Raw genomic sequence first — 15,157 nt, forward strand, 5'->3', positions numbered from 1 at the left:
TCAAACTCAAAACTGCACTTGGATAAAAACTGTTCTTAAATCTAGTCGTCCTTGTTCTTAATACCCTGAATCTCCTTCTCGATGGTAATAGTTCAAAGAGCTGATGTCCCGGATGAGAGGAGTCATTCAATATATTAAATATCTTCCTCTTACATCTATTCCTATACAGTTCTTCCAAAGAGGGGAGTGAGCAGCCAATGATGTTTTGGGCCATCTTAATCACCCTCTGAATTGCCTTAATCTGCCACTGTGCAGCTCGAGAACCATACACAGAGACAGTAGGATAATATACTCTCAATTGAACTCTGATAGAAGGTAGTCAGTAGATTCTCAGCCAGTTGTTGTTTCCTAAGAATCCTTAGTAAATACAACCGTTGTTGTGCCTTCTTAATTAAAGCAGCGGTGTTTGCACTCCAGGTCAGGTCATTTGTAATGATGGTCCCGAGATACTTACATTCAACCACCTGTTCCACACGAACTCCCTCTATATACAGTGGCTGAATGTCTGCTCTTTTTTTCCTATAGTCCACTATAACCTCCTTAGTCTTCTTAATGTTAAATAGAAGATTATTATTTTTGCACCAGTGGGATAGCTGTAATACCTCATCCCGATATGCACACTCATCATCCCCAGAAATAAGTCCTACAAACGTAGTATCGTCTGCAAATTTTATGGCTCAGAGCGGTTTGAAGTGGGTAGTGATGCAGCTGTAGTGAGGCTTCTGGTCCGTGGTCATGTCTCATCTACTGTGTGGGTGTGAGTCTGCTTTCTACGTGGAAGTGTGGTGGTGGCATCTTGTGTGGCTCTCGTGGGTGTGGGTCTGGTGTCCTTGACTTATGACCACAATTTTATGCTATGGAAACCTGTGTGTGTGTGTGTGTGTGTGTGTTTGTGTTTGTGTGTGCATATACACACACACACACATACACACACACAGAGTATATATATGTAGTCCTCAACTTATGACCACAACTGAGCCCAAAATGGTGATCTCTTGATCCCAGGACACTGTGATCGTCATAAATATGAAGCAGTTTCCAAGGGGCCAAATTTTGATCGTGTGACTATGGGGATGCTGCAACTGTCAAATTAGTGTGAAAAACAGCCATCTTCATTCAGTGCTGTTGTAACTTCAAATGGTCACTAAACAAATGGTTCCAAGTCGAAGACTACTTGTATGTGTGTGTGTGTACACACCTATGCACCTTCACAGCAATTGTTTTCAATCCCAGTTTCTGATGTGGCTCCTTGGGTGCGGATTTACTGTCTTCTGTAAACATTTTCTAAAGCAACTAAATCTTTTCAGCCTGCTGCTCTGGCTGCCACCCTTTGCTGCATCCAGCAGGTAGCCTCTTCTAGCGCCTGCCAAAAGAACCCTGCTGGGAAACACTTCAGCTATTATTGTGGAAGAAGTTTCCTGTCCCATCCTCTTCTTCTTCTACCCTCTCTGTACTGCTCTGCTCAGGCTTCTCCCAAAATGAGGCTTCTGTTTTGCTTGCCTTGTTTCCCTCCCGCATTATTCGGAGGGCACCGTTCATTCACAGCTTCAGAGCAAAGCTTTACACAGAGTTAGTGTTGCTTACTTCCCAGTGTCACTGCTAAGGCCTGAAATAAGGCAAATGATAATTGAAGGTCCCATTGATAACAAGTACTATTTCCTTTCCTCAGATGGGGAATCCCCTGACAATTTCCAGTACTCTTAATAGAGTTCCACAAGTGGAATCAAAGCCTCATCCGCTTACATCTTCTCCTCATAAATAAACCATATTTGTTTTCCTAGGAGGGCACCCTCTATTTCATCTTATTGATCCAATGTAGAAAACATTAAATTACAGGAAAGGCATGCAAAACCTTAGTACAGACAGTGGCTAGAGATCATATACCAAATCTCCCATTCCTTATTACCATTGCCGTCTTTGGGGCCTTGACCTTCCCCACCACCTCTTAAAGAGGCTACCCAATAAGCCAAGGGTCTTCAAATTTGGCAAGTTTAAGACTTGTCGACTTCAACTTCCAGAATTCCTGAGCTAACATGATTGGAGGAGGAATTCTGGGAGTTGAAGTCCACAAGTCTTAAACTTGCTAAATTTGAAGACCCTTGGCTTATTGGGTAGCCTCTTTAAGAGGTGGTTGGAAAGGCCAAGTGCCCGAAGATGGTTATGGTAATAAGGAGTGAGAGATGTAGTATACGATCTCTAGCCGCTGTCTGTACTGAAGGTTTGATGACTGGTTTCTGACTAAAAAGATGAGTTACCATTTTAGAAGACACCATTTCTTTGTATTGCCAGTCTGTGGAATACACGACTGGATCGAATGTGTCCCCCCCCCCCCCGATGGAGTTTTTTTCCAACAGACACTGGATAGCCTCCTCTTCTTTTCCAGATAAAGAAGTGAATCTTGCTATTTTTAGGAAGTTAGACCTGATGATCTCTTAGGCCCTCTTGACCTCTTGCCTTCAGAAGTTGTGCATCACTGGAGGTTTTTAAGAAGAGATTGGACAACCATTTGTCTGAAATGGTATAGGGTCTCTAGTCCAACTCTGTTATTTTGTGTTCTTGGGAAACAAATGTCTGTTACGTACTAAATAACACAAATGTATAGTTAATAGCAATAGCACTTAGACTCATGTACTGCTTCACAGTGCTTTACAGCCCTCTCTAAGCTATTTACAGAGTCAGCATATTGCTCCCAACAATCTGGGTCCTCATTTTACCCACCTTGGAAGGATGGAAGGCTGAGTCAACCTTGAGCCTGGTGGGATTTGAACTGCCAAATTGCAGGCAGCTGACAATCAGCAGAAGTAGCCTGTAGTACTGCACTCTAACCACTATGCCACCGAGGCTCAGTGTTATGCTGCTTTCAAGATGATCTGATTTCATGTTGATTTATATATTCTGATTTTCTTGTTTGCACTTGATTCCTTCCAACAAGTGAATTGGGACTTCCCAGTCTTGCCTACAGCCCTGGAGTCCCCAGATGCTTCCTTCCCTCTCTAAATACTTCACCATCTTTCTAGATCAACAGAGATTGGCTAAATGCTGCCAATTATAGCACACATATTGAGACAACCATAGGTTCCCTGGTAAAGGAGAAGTATGAAAAAGAAAAAGAAATTAACTATAACTCTGCTGATATATGGGGTGCTTGAAAAATGTGACTCTACTATTTACTGTAAACAGTTTGATCTAGATTTCCAGAAGCATTTGCAAATCAGAACTCAGCAATTCCATGTTTCAGATTTTGCACCTCAGATCTCAGTTCAGTGTATATATTACCAAATATATTTCAAAGCAAGTTTTGAAAGAAAATAATCTTTAAAAATCCAGTTATTAAAGAAAATATATAGGTTAAAGATATGCAAAAGGTATGCAAAAGTGAGTAGTTTTTCGGTAACATTGTCCTACTTATTTCTTACACACCATACTACTTTTCCTCCATGAATGGTCAAAAAAGAGTTATCTTGTCTAGAGTTCAACCATTTTATCCTCACAACAATCCTGTCGGTTCGATCACTCCGAGAGATAATAATTAACTTCCAATGAAGCAATGGCTAAGGAGACATTTTAATCTGTATCATCTTTGTTTAGAACTTTTCAAATACTTTACCATTATGTCAGAAGCTCAGAAACTTGAATTGGAAACATCTTGATCTCAGACTTGAGTCTCAGTCATAGAAACCCCTGCAGAGAGGATTGATTTGGGGCCTTGTATTAACCATTTATATTCCCTAAAGTTGTTAATGCATCTATTGAAATAAACAGATTTGGGCCAATGACATTTTGCAACAAGAGCCAATCTAGAATGGTTGATAGATTCCGCAACCTCGTAATAAGACTCCCAGTGTGGACCCATTTTATTTATTTTTCTCAGTTTAGAAAAACAAGCCTAGTGGTAACTATACATCCAAAATAAGTTATTCTTTACAGTCATACTTGAGTCCACTAAATGACTCATGTGCAAATATTTATATGTGTATGTGTGTGTGTGTATGTACTACTGCAGAGTGTTTCTAGAATAATGTCAGAGGGAGGGAGGGAGGGAAGGAAGGAAGGAAGGAAGGAAGGAAGGAAGGAAGGAGAGAGAAACACTGTATTCAACAATAACAGCATATAAACGTAAGTCTGTTTTTGTTCACTCTTTCCAGAAATTGAAAAGTTCCAGAGTTCTGATGAGAAAAAGGAGGATGAAGAGAAGAAATATCTTGATGTCATCAGCAATAAAAATATAAAGCTGTCAGAAAGAGTATTGATTCCCGTCAAACAATATCCAAAGGTATCATAATAATTATATAATATGTGATATATTGTATTTTCTTGATAAATGTCTGTAGTTATTGTTCTAATTTGATGTCATGCTCCAAATGCTTCATCAGGAATTGAAATGTTTTTGCTCCTCTTGGTTGTTTTGAGTTAAATGGGCACCTTTTTTTTTTCAAACTGGATTTTGGAGAAAACATGCTGGAAAGGGATGGACACAGGGAACTGTGGCATTTAATTTGCATAAAGACAGTCTCAGATTTCATATTTGGAACTACCCATTTAAAGGATCAGGTAACAGATGAACAAAGCTTCTACCTCAAATTTATTTTCTTATTTATTAAACAAATTTATATAGCTATCCGACTCATACATACAGGTGAAACTCAAAAAATTAGAATATAGTGCAAAAGTTCATTTATTTCAGTAATGCAACTTAAAAGGTGAAACTAATATATGAGATAGACACATTACATGCAAAGCAAGATAGATAGTTCAAGCCGTGATTTGTCATAAATGAGATGATTAAGGCTTAGAGCTCATGAAAACCCCAAATCCACAATCTCAGAAAATTAGAATATTGTGAAAAGGTTCAATATTCTAGGCTCAAAGTGTCCCACTTTAATCAGCTAATGAAGCCATAACACCTGCACAGGGTTCCTGAGCCCTTAAATGGTCTCTCAGTCTGGTTCAGTAGGAATCACAATCATGGGAAAGACCGCTGACCTGACAGTTGTGCAGAAAACCATCTTTGACGCCCTCCATAAGGAGGGAAAGCCTTAAAAGGTAATTGCAAAAGAAGTTGGATGTTCCCAAAGTGCTGTATCAAAGCACATTAATAGACATGGGCTTCAAATGTATTCCTCTTGTCAAGCTGCTCCTGAACAACAAACAACATCAGAAGCGTCTTACCTGGGCTAAAGAAAAACAGAACTGATCTGTTGCTCAGTGGTCCAAAGTCCTCTTTTCTGATGAGAGCAACTTTTGCATCTCATTTGGGAACCAAGGACCCAGAGTCTGGAGGAAGAATGGAGAGGTGCAAGATGCTTGAAGTCCAGTGTGAAGTTTCCACAGTCTGTGTTGATTTGGGGAGCCATGTCATCTGCTGGTGTTGGTCCACTGTGCTTCATTAAGTCCAGGGTCAATGCAGCTGTCTACCAGCAGATTTTGGAGCCTTCAGGCTTCCTTCCGCAGATGAGCTTTATGGGGATGCTGACTTCATTTTCCAGCAGGACTTGGCACCTGCCCACACTGCCAAAAGCACCAAAACCTGGTTCAATGACCGTAGGATTACTGTGCTTGATTGGCCAATAAACTCGCCTGACCTGAACTCCATGGAGAATCTATGGGGCATTGCCAAGAGCAAGATGAGAGACATGAGACCGAACATTGCAGAACAGCTGAAAGCCGCTATTGAAGCATCCTGGTCTTCCATAATACCTCAGCAGTGCCACAGGCTGATAGATTCCATGCCACGGCGCATTGAGGCAGTAATTTCTGCAAAAGGGGCCCAAACCAAGTACTGAGTACATATGCATGCTTATACTTTTCAGAGGTCTGATATTGTTCTACATACAATCCTTGTTTTATTGATTGCATGTAATATTCTAATTTTCTGAGATTGTGGATTTGGGGTTTTCATGAGCTGTAAGCCATAATCATATCAATTATGACAAATCATAGCTTGAACTATCTTGCTTTGCATGTAATGAGTCTATCTCATATATTAGTTTCACCTTTTAAGTTTCATTACTGAAATAAATGAACTTTTGCACAATATTCTACTTTTTCCAGTTTCACTTGGAGGTGATTCAGGCGGCTTACAAAATTTACAGACTCTGAAGGCCAAGGGTAGATAAATGGATGACCAAACTAATCTCCTAAAAGCCAGTTTCCAACTTGATTCAAATCCACATTAGCATCGGTTTCACTTGCATCACTTTGTAAGAATTGCAGGTGTTCTTTCATGCAGAGTTCTTTTAATTTCCAATAAATTGGGGGAATTCAGCCCCATTTGTCCTGAATGCAGAATATGTTGTAGGTGAAAGATGTCTGCTAAGTCATTTACCCCTTGATCATCAGTATGCAAGTTTGTCATTTTAATGTAGAGTATTGTGATGTTTTGTAGCTTTCGGTGTTTGGGACTGGAGTTTTTAAACCTTTCAGTATTTTGATTGATCTGCACATTTCATATATTTCTGAATTCTAGCTGAAGCAACATTAAATCAGCGAAAAGAGACCTAGAGCATCTTTTTAATCCCCAAGGATAAATTCACCTTTGATTGGTATTAAGTATACTGGCCATTTCTTTTTCCTGAAAAGTGTGGCAAAATAGTAGTTGTTTTTTTGTAACCTGTAACAGTGGAAAGAATGATTGGGTCATTCTTAGTCCAAAGAATGACATAGAACAATCCCATCAAATTCAGTTCTATGCCATTGGCTTATACCATCTAGACAGAATCCAGCTAGTGGTTAAGGCACCAGGCTAAAAAAGCCGGAGACTGTGAGTTCCAATCCTGCCTTAGCTGGGAAAGCTGATTTGATGACCTTGGGCCACTCTCTCTCAGCCCAACCCAACCTCACAGGGTTATTAAGGAAAATAAGAGGAGGAAGGTTGGATATGTTCTCCGCCTTGAGTTATAGAGTCAAATAGAATAGAATAGAATAGAATAGAATAGAATAGAATAGAATAGAATAGAATAGAATAGAATAGAATAGAATAGAATAGAATTCTTTATTGGCCAAGTGTGATTGGATAGATAAGGAATTTGTCTTTGGTACATATGCTCTCAGTGTACATAAGAAAAAAAATATATTCGTCGAATCATAAGATACAACATTTAATGATAGCCATAGGGTTATTTGAACCAATAATAAAAGCAGGATATAAGTAAATGGGAGATTCTAGGAAATGGCTAATCTAATTCTCTTCCTCTTTCCATGATTCAAGTCTGAACTGTACTATCTCTTGTCTCTCCCACACACCCACCTGTTCCCTCTTTCCTGGGAGCCTGCTAGTTACTGTAGTCCAGGGGTGTCCAACCTTGGCAACTTTAAGACTTGTGGACTTCAACTCCCAGAATTCAGCCAGTTTGATGGAATGGTTAAAGCACTAGGCTAGAAAATGGGACACTGTGAGTTCTAGTCCCACCTTAGCCATGAAAGCCAGCTGGGTGACTTTGGGCCACTCACATATGCTCTCAACCCACCCCACCTAACAAGGCTGTTGTGAGGAAAACAGGAGGAGGAAGGAGTGTTGGATATGCCTTGAATTATTTGCAAAAATAATAAAGGTGGGATATAAATAAATAAAAATTCCATTATGCAGATTTGGCTAGTAAAAAACAAGGAGGTAGAGGGTATGTTTTAGATAAATAAAAATTGCTCTCTTATTTTTTTACACAAATATTTGTTCTACAGCAGTAATCAAACCCCCCCAAATAGCAAACATGCCATTTATTTCTAGTGTAATTTATCCTGCTGATTATTGACAGATGGAATATAGCCTATTATTAGCCTAGATTACACTCTCTGTTTTTCTTTTTCTTTTTTTTTTAATCAACTCTAGCAATAAATTTCAATGAGTAAAAAATATGTGTGTGAGAGAAAGGTGCATTGATTCCAGTCTGTCATTTGTTTCCTGAATTCTGAATGTACTGTTGTGAAAGAATAATAATAAAAAATGCATGGTTAGAGTACTGTTTGTTAATGCCTTGTTAGGCTTTTTCATTAGTCCTCCACTGACTATATGAAGAGTAGCGCTCTACACGTTGCTCTGATATCTGTTGGTTTAGCCATTGCAGCAACATTAGGATATATTAACCTCTTGGGGCTATGGACCCCTTTGAGTATCTGGTGAAAGCTTCTCATCCAAAATGTATTTAAATGAGTAAAATAAAATAGATAGATATAGATTGCATTGGAAAGGCATCAATTATGCTCAGACACAAATATCAAAATATTAAAAGGCAACAATATAACTTAGACATGCATGCATTTCCCTATTAGCCCATTAATTCAATAACAAGGCAGGCTAGCTTTCAGAGGTTCTGAAAATAAAACTGTATTTTTTTTCTGCATCCAAATTTACAGACTCCCTGAAATTTATCTGCAGGCCCCCAGGGGATCCATGGACCCCAAGTTAAGAACCCCTAGCTTAGACTAAGAACATATCTAGAAATGAAGAATCAAAATGTTCAAATTTGAGCAAAGGAAAATAGCTGAGATAAGAGACAGAAGGAAGGCTTGATGTCCACCCTTTGAGGTAGGCCAAGTCAAGAAAAAAAACCCAATAAGAAATACTGGAATTCTACAGAATTTATAAGCGAGCTAGTTTGGTTAGTGGTGAAGGCAACAGGTTACAAACTGGGGGACTGTGGGTTTTAGTTTTGACCTGGGCACAAAGCCAGCTAGGTGTTCTTGAGCTAGTCTCTTTGCTCAGCTCTTGGAAGGAACCAAGGGCAACCCACTTCAGAGAAACCTTGTCAAGAAAACTTATTTAGATGGTTGCTAAGGGACTTGTTTAGGTAGTTGCTAAGAAAGAAAGAAAAAACTAACTTGAAGGCGAGGTAGAAAGACAGGCCAAGACTAGAGTAACAGAATCTTGAAAGCCTGGTGGTATTGTCCCTTCCCTCCCTTCGCGAGTTTCCAAAAATCAGTCAAGATCAGTGTTTTCATCAGAAAGAGGCTACAAAGGAAGGACTGAAAATAGGGATGAATAAATATAATCGATTCCTTCACACTTGAGTCTGGCTCATAAGCAAGCAAGCAAGAGTAGTGTGCAGTAGGGCAACCTGCACAGCAAGTTCCTCCTAAGGAGATTGATAGGAGAAGAGAGACAAAGGAGAGAAATTGGCCCAATAGAGACAGTGAGTGGCTCAGAAATAGTCTATGGGGCTGACTGATATTTGATATGGAAAAATGGAATAAAGATTTGTCCATTGATATATCTGGCAGTGCCTTTTCCTTTGGCTTGCCTATGTGAATTTGAAAGTGGGGACCTTGCTTTAGATTCACTTGCAGAGCTGTAACCTTTCTCTGTTCCCCAGTTTCAAATTTTTAGTTTGATGCACAGTTACAGTAACTTTTGAGCCACCGTGCACAAATAGTATAAACAGTGTAGTCCAGGGCTTGTTATCTGTTTCTTATGAGCAATTGACCCAGGGTCATTGATCGGCTGCAAGAATACTTGTTGTTTACAAGTAAAAGGATGCTATTACAAAGGCAGGTAAGTTTAACAAAGAAAAGCTGTACATAATGATCATGGGTCTCTACAGGAATACAACTCAGGGAAAATTCCAACTACTAGTACAGGTAGTCCCTGACTTACAACCTCAGTGGGGCCCAAAATTTCTCTTCTGGCTAAGCGAGATATTTGTTAAGTGAGTTTTGCCCCATTTTAAGACTTTTCTTGCCACAGTTGTTAAGTGAATCACTGCACTTATTAAGTTAGTAACACAGTTGTTAAGTGAATCTGTCTTCCCCATGAATGTTGCTTGTCAGAAGGTTACAAAAGATGATCACATGATTCTGGGACACTGCAACCTTCTGTGATGACTGAGGCGTGGCACAAAGGCAATACAGTGACATAATCAATAAGAGTCCCTTTATTATCTCCAACTTTGCTCCCAATATCCAGGTTACTTTCTGGCTGGAGAAAAACTTTCCCAGGAACATCCTTTGACTGCAGAATATTAAGTCCAAAATATGATCAACCCAAACTGTAACTTAAAGTCCAAATAAGCCAAACTGAAGTAATTCGTTTGGCAGGGCAGGAGCAAGAATTTCAGACTTGAAGGCACAGCAAAACTTACATGGTTGGGAAGACTCCAGGAACACAGATAAGCCATGACAACACAAGATAAAGTCACATTTGCTCTCAACTGCCTGCTGCACGCAGCCTGCCTTTCTTATAAACTGCCTTCCCAGCTGTGGCTAATGAAGGGAATTAGGGCCCTTTCCTCCCCTGTAAGCCATGCAACCCCCATTGCTCTCTTCTCTGTTCCTCCCTGTGTGTCCTAGGATGAAGAGGAGGTGGGCCTGGTTCTTCCTCTGAACTCCCTCTCCCTGCTCTGCCCAGCTGGACTTTGCCATTCTCCAGCCTCCTCCACAGCCAATGGAGCCACACTCCCATTCCCTGTTAGCTGTCCGGCTTCCTCCTTGGAATCAGACTCAGACTTCAGATTCAGACCTTCATAAATATGAGCCAGTTGCTAAACATCCGAATCATGATCACATGATCATAGGAATGCTGCAATGGTCATAAGCGTGAGAAAGAGGCATAAGTCATTTTATTCAGTGCTGTTGTAACTTTGAATTGTCACTAAATGAACTGTTGTAAGTTGAGGACTACATTACTGTACATCCCACAATGCTTCAAACTGCATTTTGCCAAATATCCCTAAAATGTTATAACACCTTCTTTCCTTCCCAAGATGAGTTAATATTTTGGTAACTACCACTACTATCCTTTGATTCTCTAAGGTCATCTCTGTGGTTCTTGGTCCCAAATGGCAATTACCAATATCGACCTCAGCTGAGAATCGGCGTTGAATTTGCAAAACTGGCACTCCAAAATTGGGGTGGTATAAAATTAATCTTGTCTCTTTCTAGGAAGGTATACTGTTTGTACTTTTGGGTGGACACCAACATAGTTTGGGCATGAAAGGCAGGCTGGGGATGTTTTATTGCTAATGTAGGAAATGGGATATTTTCCATCACTGATGCTGGCCCCAGATTTTTGGGCCTCCAAAAAGAATAATTGTGGTGGTCCAGTGAGAGCTATCCCACTCTTAGAGATATCTTGTTAAGATCTTCCGTGGCTTTTGGTTTTGAGTAGTGCTTGATAAAGAGAGGCTAAATGAAAAAAATATATGTTTCAACTAAATGAATTAATCTGCTCATTTACTGTATGCTGTGTTTCAATTAACTATTATTTACATAAATGGGTTTTTAAATCAACTAGACATGCAAAATGCAAATTAGCTAATACTTTTGTTCATTTGAGCTGCAGTACAAAATTAGCTATAATTATATATTGGCTGGGAGAAAAAGAAATGGATCCTATATTGGGCAAACTCTGCAGTTCAATTAATCAGCTGAATGTAACACTTTGTTTAGTTTGAAAAATATAATCACAACCATAAAAATATACATGCATATTTTTATACAATTTATTATTCTGAAACTTATACAATATTAATCTCATTTATCCGAATTTGTCATTATTTTGATATGTGAGAAATAGTATGAAGACATTCAGCTGAATTGGAAGAATAATTCTGAAATACTACAATGAACTTTGACTGCTAACCAGTATATTCTGGAGTTTAATCAAATAAAGATACTGAATCAGTCATTCTGAATAGATAGAGTAGATTCCTGATCATACAGAAGAAGCAACAGATTATCATCATATTCACTTCCTAGGTATTTCTTTAAAGTGGAACAGATAAATGACATCCAGGAATTCTTTATAAGGAGAGCAGGGTAGGAATGTGTGGCACAGGGATTCCACAAAGCTGTCTCCACAAAGGCCTAAAAGCTGAAAAAGAGAGAAATTTTTATAACACTTCCAAATGCAGGGCCATCTTAACAGCATTATGGGCAGGGGTGAGATTCAAATTTCTTAACAACTGGTTCTGAGGGTGTGGCCTAATTTGTGGGCAAGGCTTGGTAGTCATGTGACTGGGTGGGCATGGCTTGTATGTAAATATTGTAAATATTGATGTAAATATTGATTTTTTTTTTAATTAAAAAAGAGCAACTTTTACCCAAAAGCAGGCAAAGTAGGCAGGCAGATTGAGTTGCTCACAGAATCACATATTAATTTAGAGATCTATCTATCTGCAATTGGCTATCTGAGTCTATCACATAAAATTTGTTAGCAAGCAAACTCACAAAATTAACTCACAACACACCATGTTTAGTGTCCCAGATACTGTGCTTAAGAGGACTCCTAGCATTTTCAAACCCTAATGGACAGAGATTCTTCTAAAAGGGACCTGGAGAGTAAAATTTGCTACTAGCTCTTATTAGCCAAGTTGATTTAAAAATGGTCTCTGAAAATGTGTGTGACTACAGGAGTGGTGCTAAAAATCATTTTAACCAGAAATTTTTGGAATAATATTAGGTTCTGATTCTTAGATGAACCAAACTGGCCTGTAATTATAAGATAGAATTCTTGATACATCCCACAATTGCAAGGCTAGCTCCTATAAACTTGGATTGAACACTTTCTAGTGTTAAACTTTGTAAAAAGTTTATGAAATAACATGTGCTCAAAGAGATACATTTCAAAACAGTTGAAGAACTACATCACCACTAGCCCAGTAAGACAAATAGGTTTTCCAAAATAAGCTTTGAATTTTATTCCAAAATATTTATAAATATGTATCTGTTGTATTGGGTTACCAATAATTTGTCTGTATTTGTTCCACCTTCAATTGAGCAATAGCACTAATCCTGCCAATCATCACTGTTGCATTATTTCTAAATAACAGTAAATTATAGTAATGTCATTTTATTTTATTTTGTTTTACTTTATGCTTACTTTATATTTAAAGATGTGTGTGTGTGTGTACACACACACACACACACACACATAGTTGTAGCAACGTTTTGGCAGAATCTATCATCTCGCCATCATCAGACTTCTGTATTGTGTCTGTCTGTGTTCTATGTTTCTATAATGCTTAGTACCAGACTATTTACTAAAGATGCATTATATACAGGAGTACTGGGTGCTGAGCCAAATTACATGGGGTTTGTGGGAAGACAGCTTTTAAAAATATTTAGTATCTAATATGTTCATTAGGCTATCTAGTAGTTGTTGTAGTTGTTATAAATCTTGGGATGTCTAAGAACCTGGTTCTATTGTTAAAATTTAGAAAAAAAGAAAATAGGTTGGATGGGACAGACCTTGATCAGTGTCCTTGCACCTTATTTATCCTTCTTAGTTCATGATGTGATTTAATTTGAAGCTGCAATTTTTGTCCTCTAGACAATCATCTAGTAATGAACCTGTTGCTGTTGCTATAGAAAAAAATAATTTGAACCACAGTTGCCAATTCTTTGGCTAGCGTTGGCTTTCATTTGCATTGAGTTCTTTCCAAGAACCCAGGATAACATAATGAACTGGCATAGTATATGTGTTGATCTAAGTAGTGTGGCCTTTTGCAATTGTCAAATGAAAATTTTGTCAATGCACAGATTTTCTAAGGGTCATCCAAGTTGTTGTTTGTTTGTTTTTTGGCATTGCATCCAATGTGATAACCACTGGAACCGCCATAGTCAGTTTCTGCCATAATCTTTCAACTTTGATTTTCAGATGTTGAAAATCATGAACTTCTCCAGTTTTTTTTTTGTCTTCTATTATCTTCAATTATCCACATTTCCTTTTTTTCCCAATCAGATGTGTTATGAGCCAAGACTTTCTCTAGGCCAAATTTGATTACTATAACTGTACTAAAGGTTCAGACAGTATTTGTCAATGACTGGATTTTAATTTCTGATTTTCCATAAAGCTTCAGATCAACCATATCAAGCAAATATGAGATTTTATTAACATTTTTTTGCTATTTATCATTCTATTTTTTTTCTTCAACTCAGCTAGATTTTGTTGTTGCCTTTGAGCCTATTTTTTCTTACCTCTGATTTCATTGGCTGGATTAATCCTTACAGTTTTCTTAGAAAGATTTTTCAGAAGTCGATTGCCAATGATTCCTTCCTAGGGCTCAGAGAGAATGAATGGGCCAAGTTCACCTAATAGGTTTTATGCCCAAGGCAGGACTAGAGCTCATGATCTCCCTGCATCACTACACCAACCTGATTTGAATTATTATTATTTAAAGTTTTCCATAAGGAATAAGATTGACCAGCCTCCATTCTGTTGATTAGAAACCTATTTCATAAAGAGAAAATAAATACATCCTGGCAATTCAAAACTGTAAATCTGGGCAGACATTCTGTCTTCAAGCTTTCAGAAAAAATCCCCATGCTTGGCAAATCCATAATTCTTCATATAGTGATAATTTCCAAGGTTTTGGTCTGTAATTCAAAAGTAGTCTCATATCTTTACTCCGTATTGATTTTTGTCAGAAATAATCATACCTAGCATGATTGTTTCAAAGACTGACATTGTGCTGGAGATTATGTTTTGGAATGTCACTTCATTTTATTTGATTAAAGTATCCAGGGCTATAGAAATCATTATGCAGCGGGCACACAAGATCTAGTCAAATAAAAGGTTTCAGACCGTCCTGTGGCCTTATGAGATGATATGAGATAATTGTAAAGTGACTAGAATTGAGTAGGGGCTATAGCACAGTTTCATGCACATTTTAGTGCTTGTGCTTGCCATAAAAAGACGGTCACTGTGCCTGGAAAAAAAACAACCCATGCTATATTTAGATTTTATTTCTCACACCAGCATGAGAAGAGGGAAGAGAAAGTGATTGACTTCCAATTACTGGAAGTGGTTTGCCAGGGGCCCTCAAATCACTATGCTTTTGTGGAGACCTTTAGTTCCCGTAAAGTATAAAAGTTTATTTAGTACCGTCTGAAACCACTGCTTACAATAGTTTACACTGCTTAGTAAACCATTTTTTATATCAAAACAAAACAAGAAATTCAGTTGGCAGGGTCCCTGAAGAAGAGCCTTTTCTGCTGTGGCTCCCATCTTCTGGAACATTGTGCTTCCCAAGGTGAGATCTGCGCTCACCCTCTTGGCTTTCTGAATAGGCTTGAAGATCTGGCTCTACCAACTGGCCTGGGATCCCAAAGATGTGTGGCATTCTGGAGGGGGTTAATGGTGTAGATAAGACCCCACCTCCTCTCCATGTGTACTTTTCTCTCTTCCTCTTCTCTTGCTCAGTTTAATTCTGACTGAATTTTAAATTTA

General features: G+C 38.5%; 1 protein-coding gene across 9 annotated transcripts in view; it reads left to right on the forward strand.

Annotated features, from left to right (window-relative positions):
- Positions 1 to 15,157, forward strand: part of KHDRBS2 (KH RNA binding domain containing, signal transduction associated 2) — a 462,416-nt gene that overhangs the window by 84,887 nt on the left and 362,372 nt on the right. For all 9 annotated transcript variants that reach the window (XR_015740011.1, XR_015740010.1, XR_015740012.1 and 6 more), the window contains exon 2: positions 4,146 to 4,273. Coding sequence is in view for 3 of the 9 variants with exons in the window: in XM_026695174.2 (XP_026550959.1) it covers positions 4,146 to 4,273 (128 nt within the window). In the remaining 6 variants the exon portion in view is untranslated. The remainder of the gene's footprint in view (positions 1 to 4,145; positions 4,274 to 15,157) is intronic.

The sequence above is a fragment of the Pseudonaja textilis genome, chromosome 1 (assembly GCF_049901715.1).
Source record: "Pseudonaja textilis isolate UNSWEBS1 chromosome 1, rPseTex1.2, whole genome shotgun sequence".
Taxonomy (NCBI): Eukaryota; Metazoa; Chordata; class Lepidosauria; order Squamata; family Elapidae; genus Pseudonaja; species Pseudonaja textilis.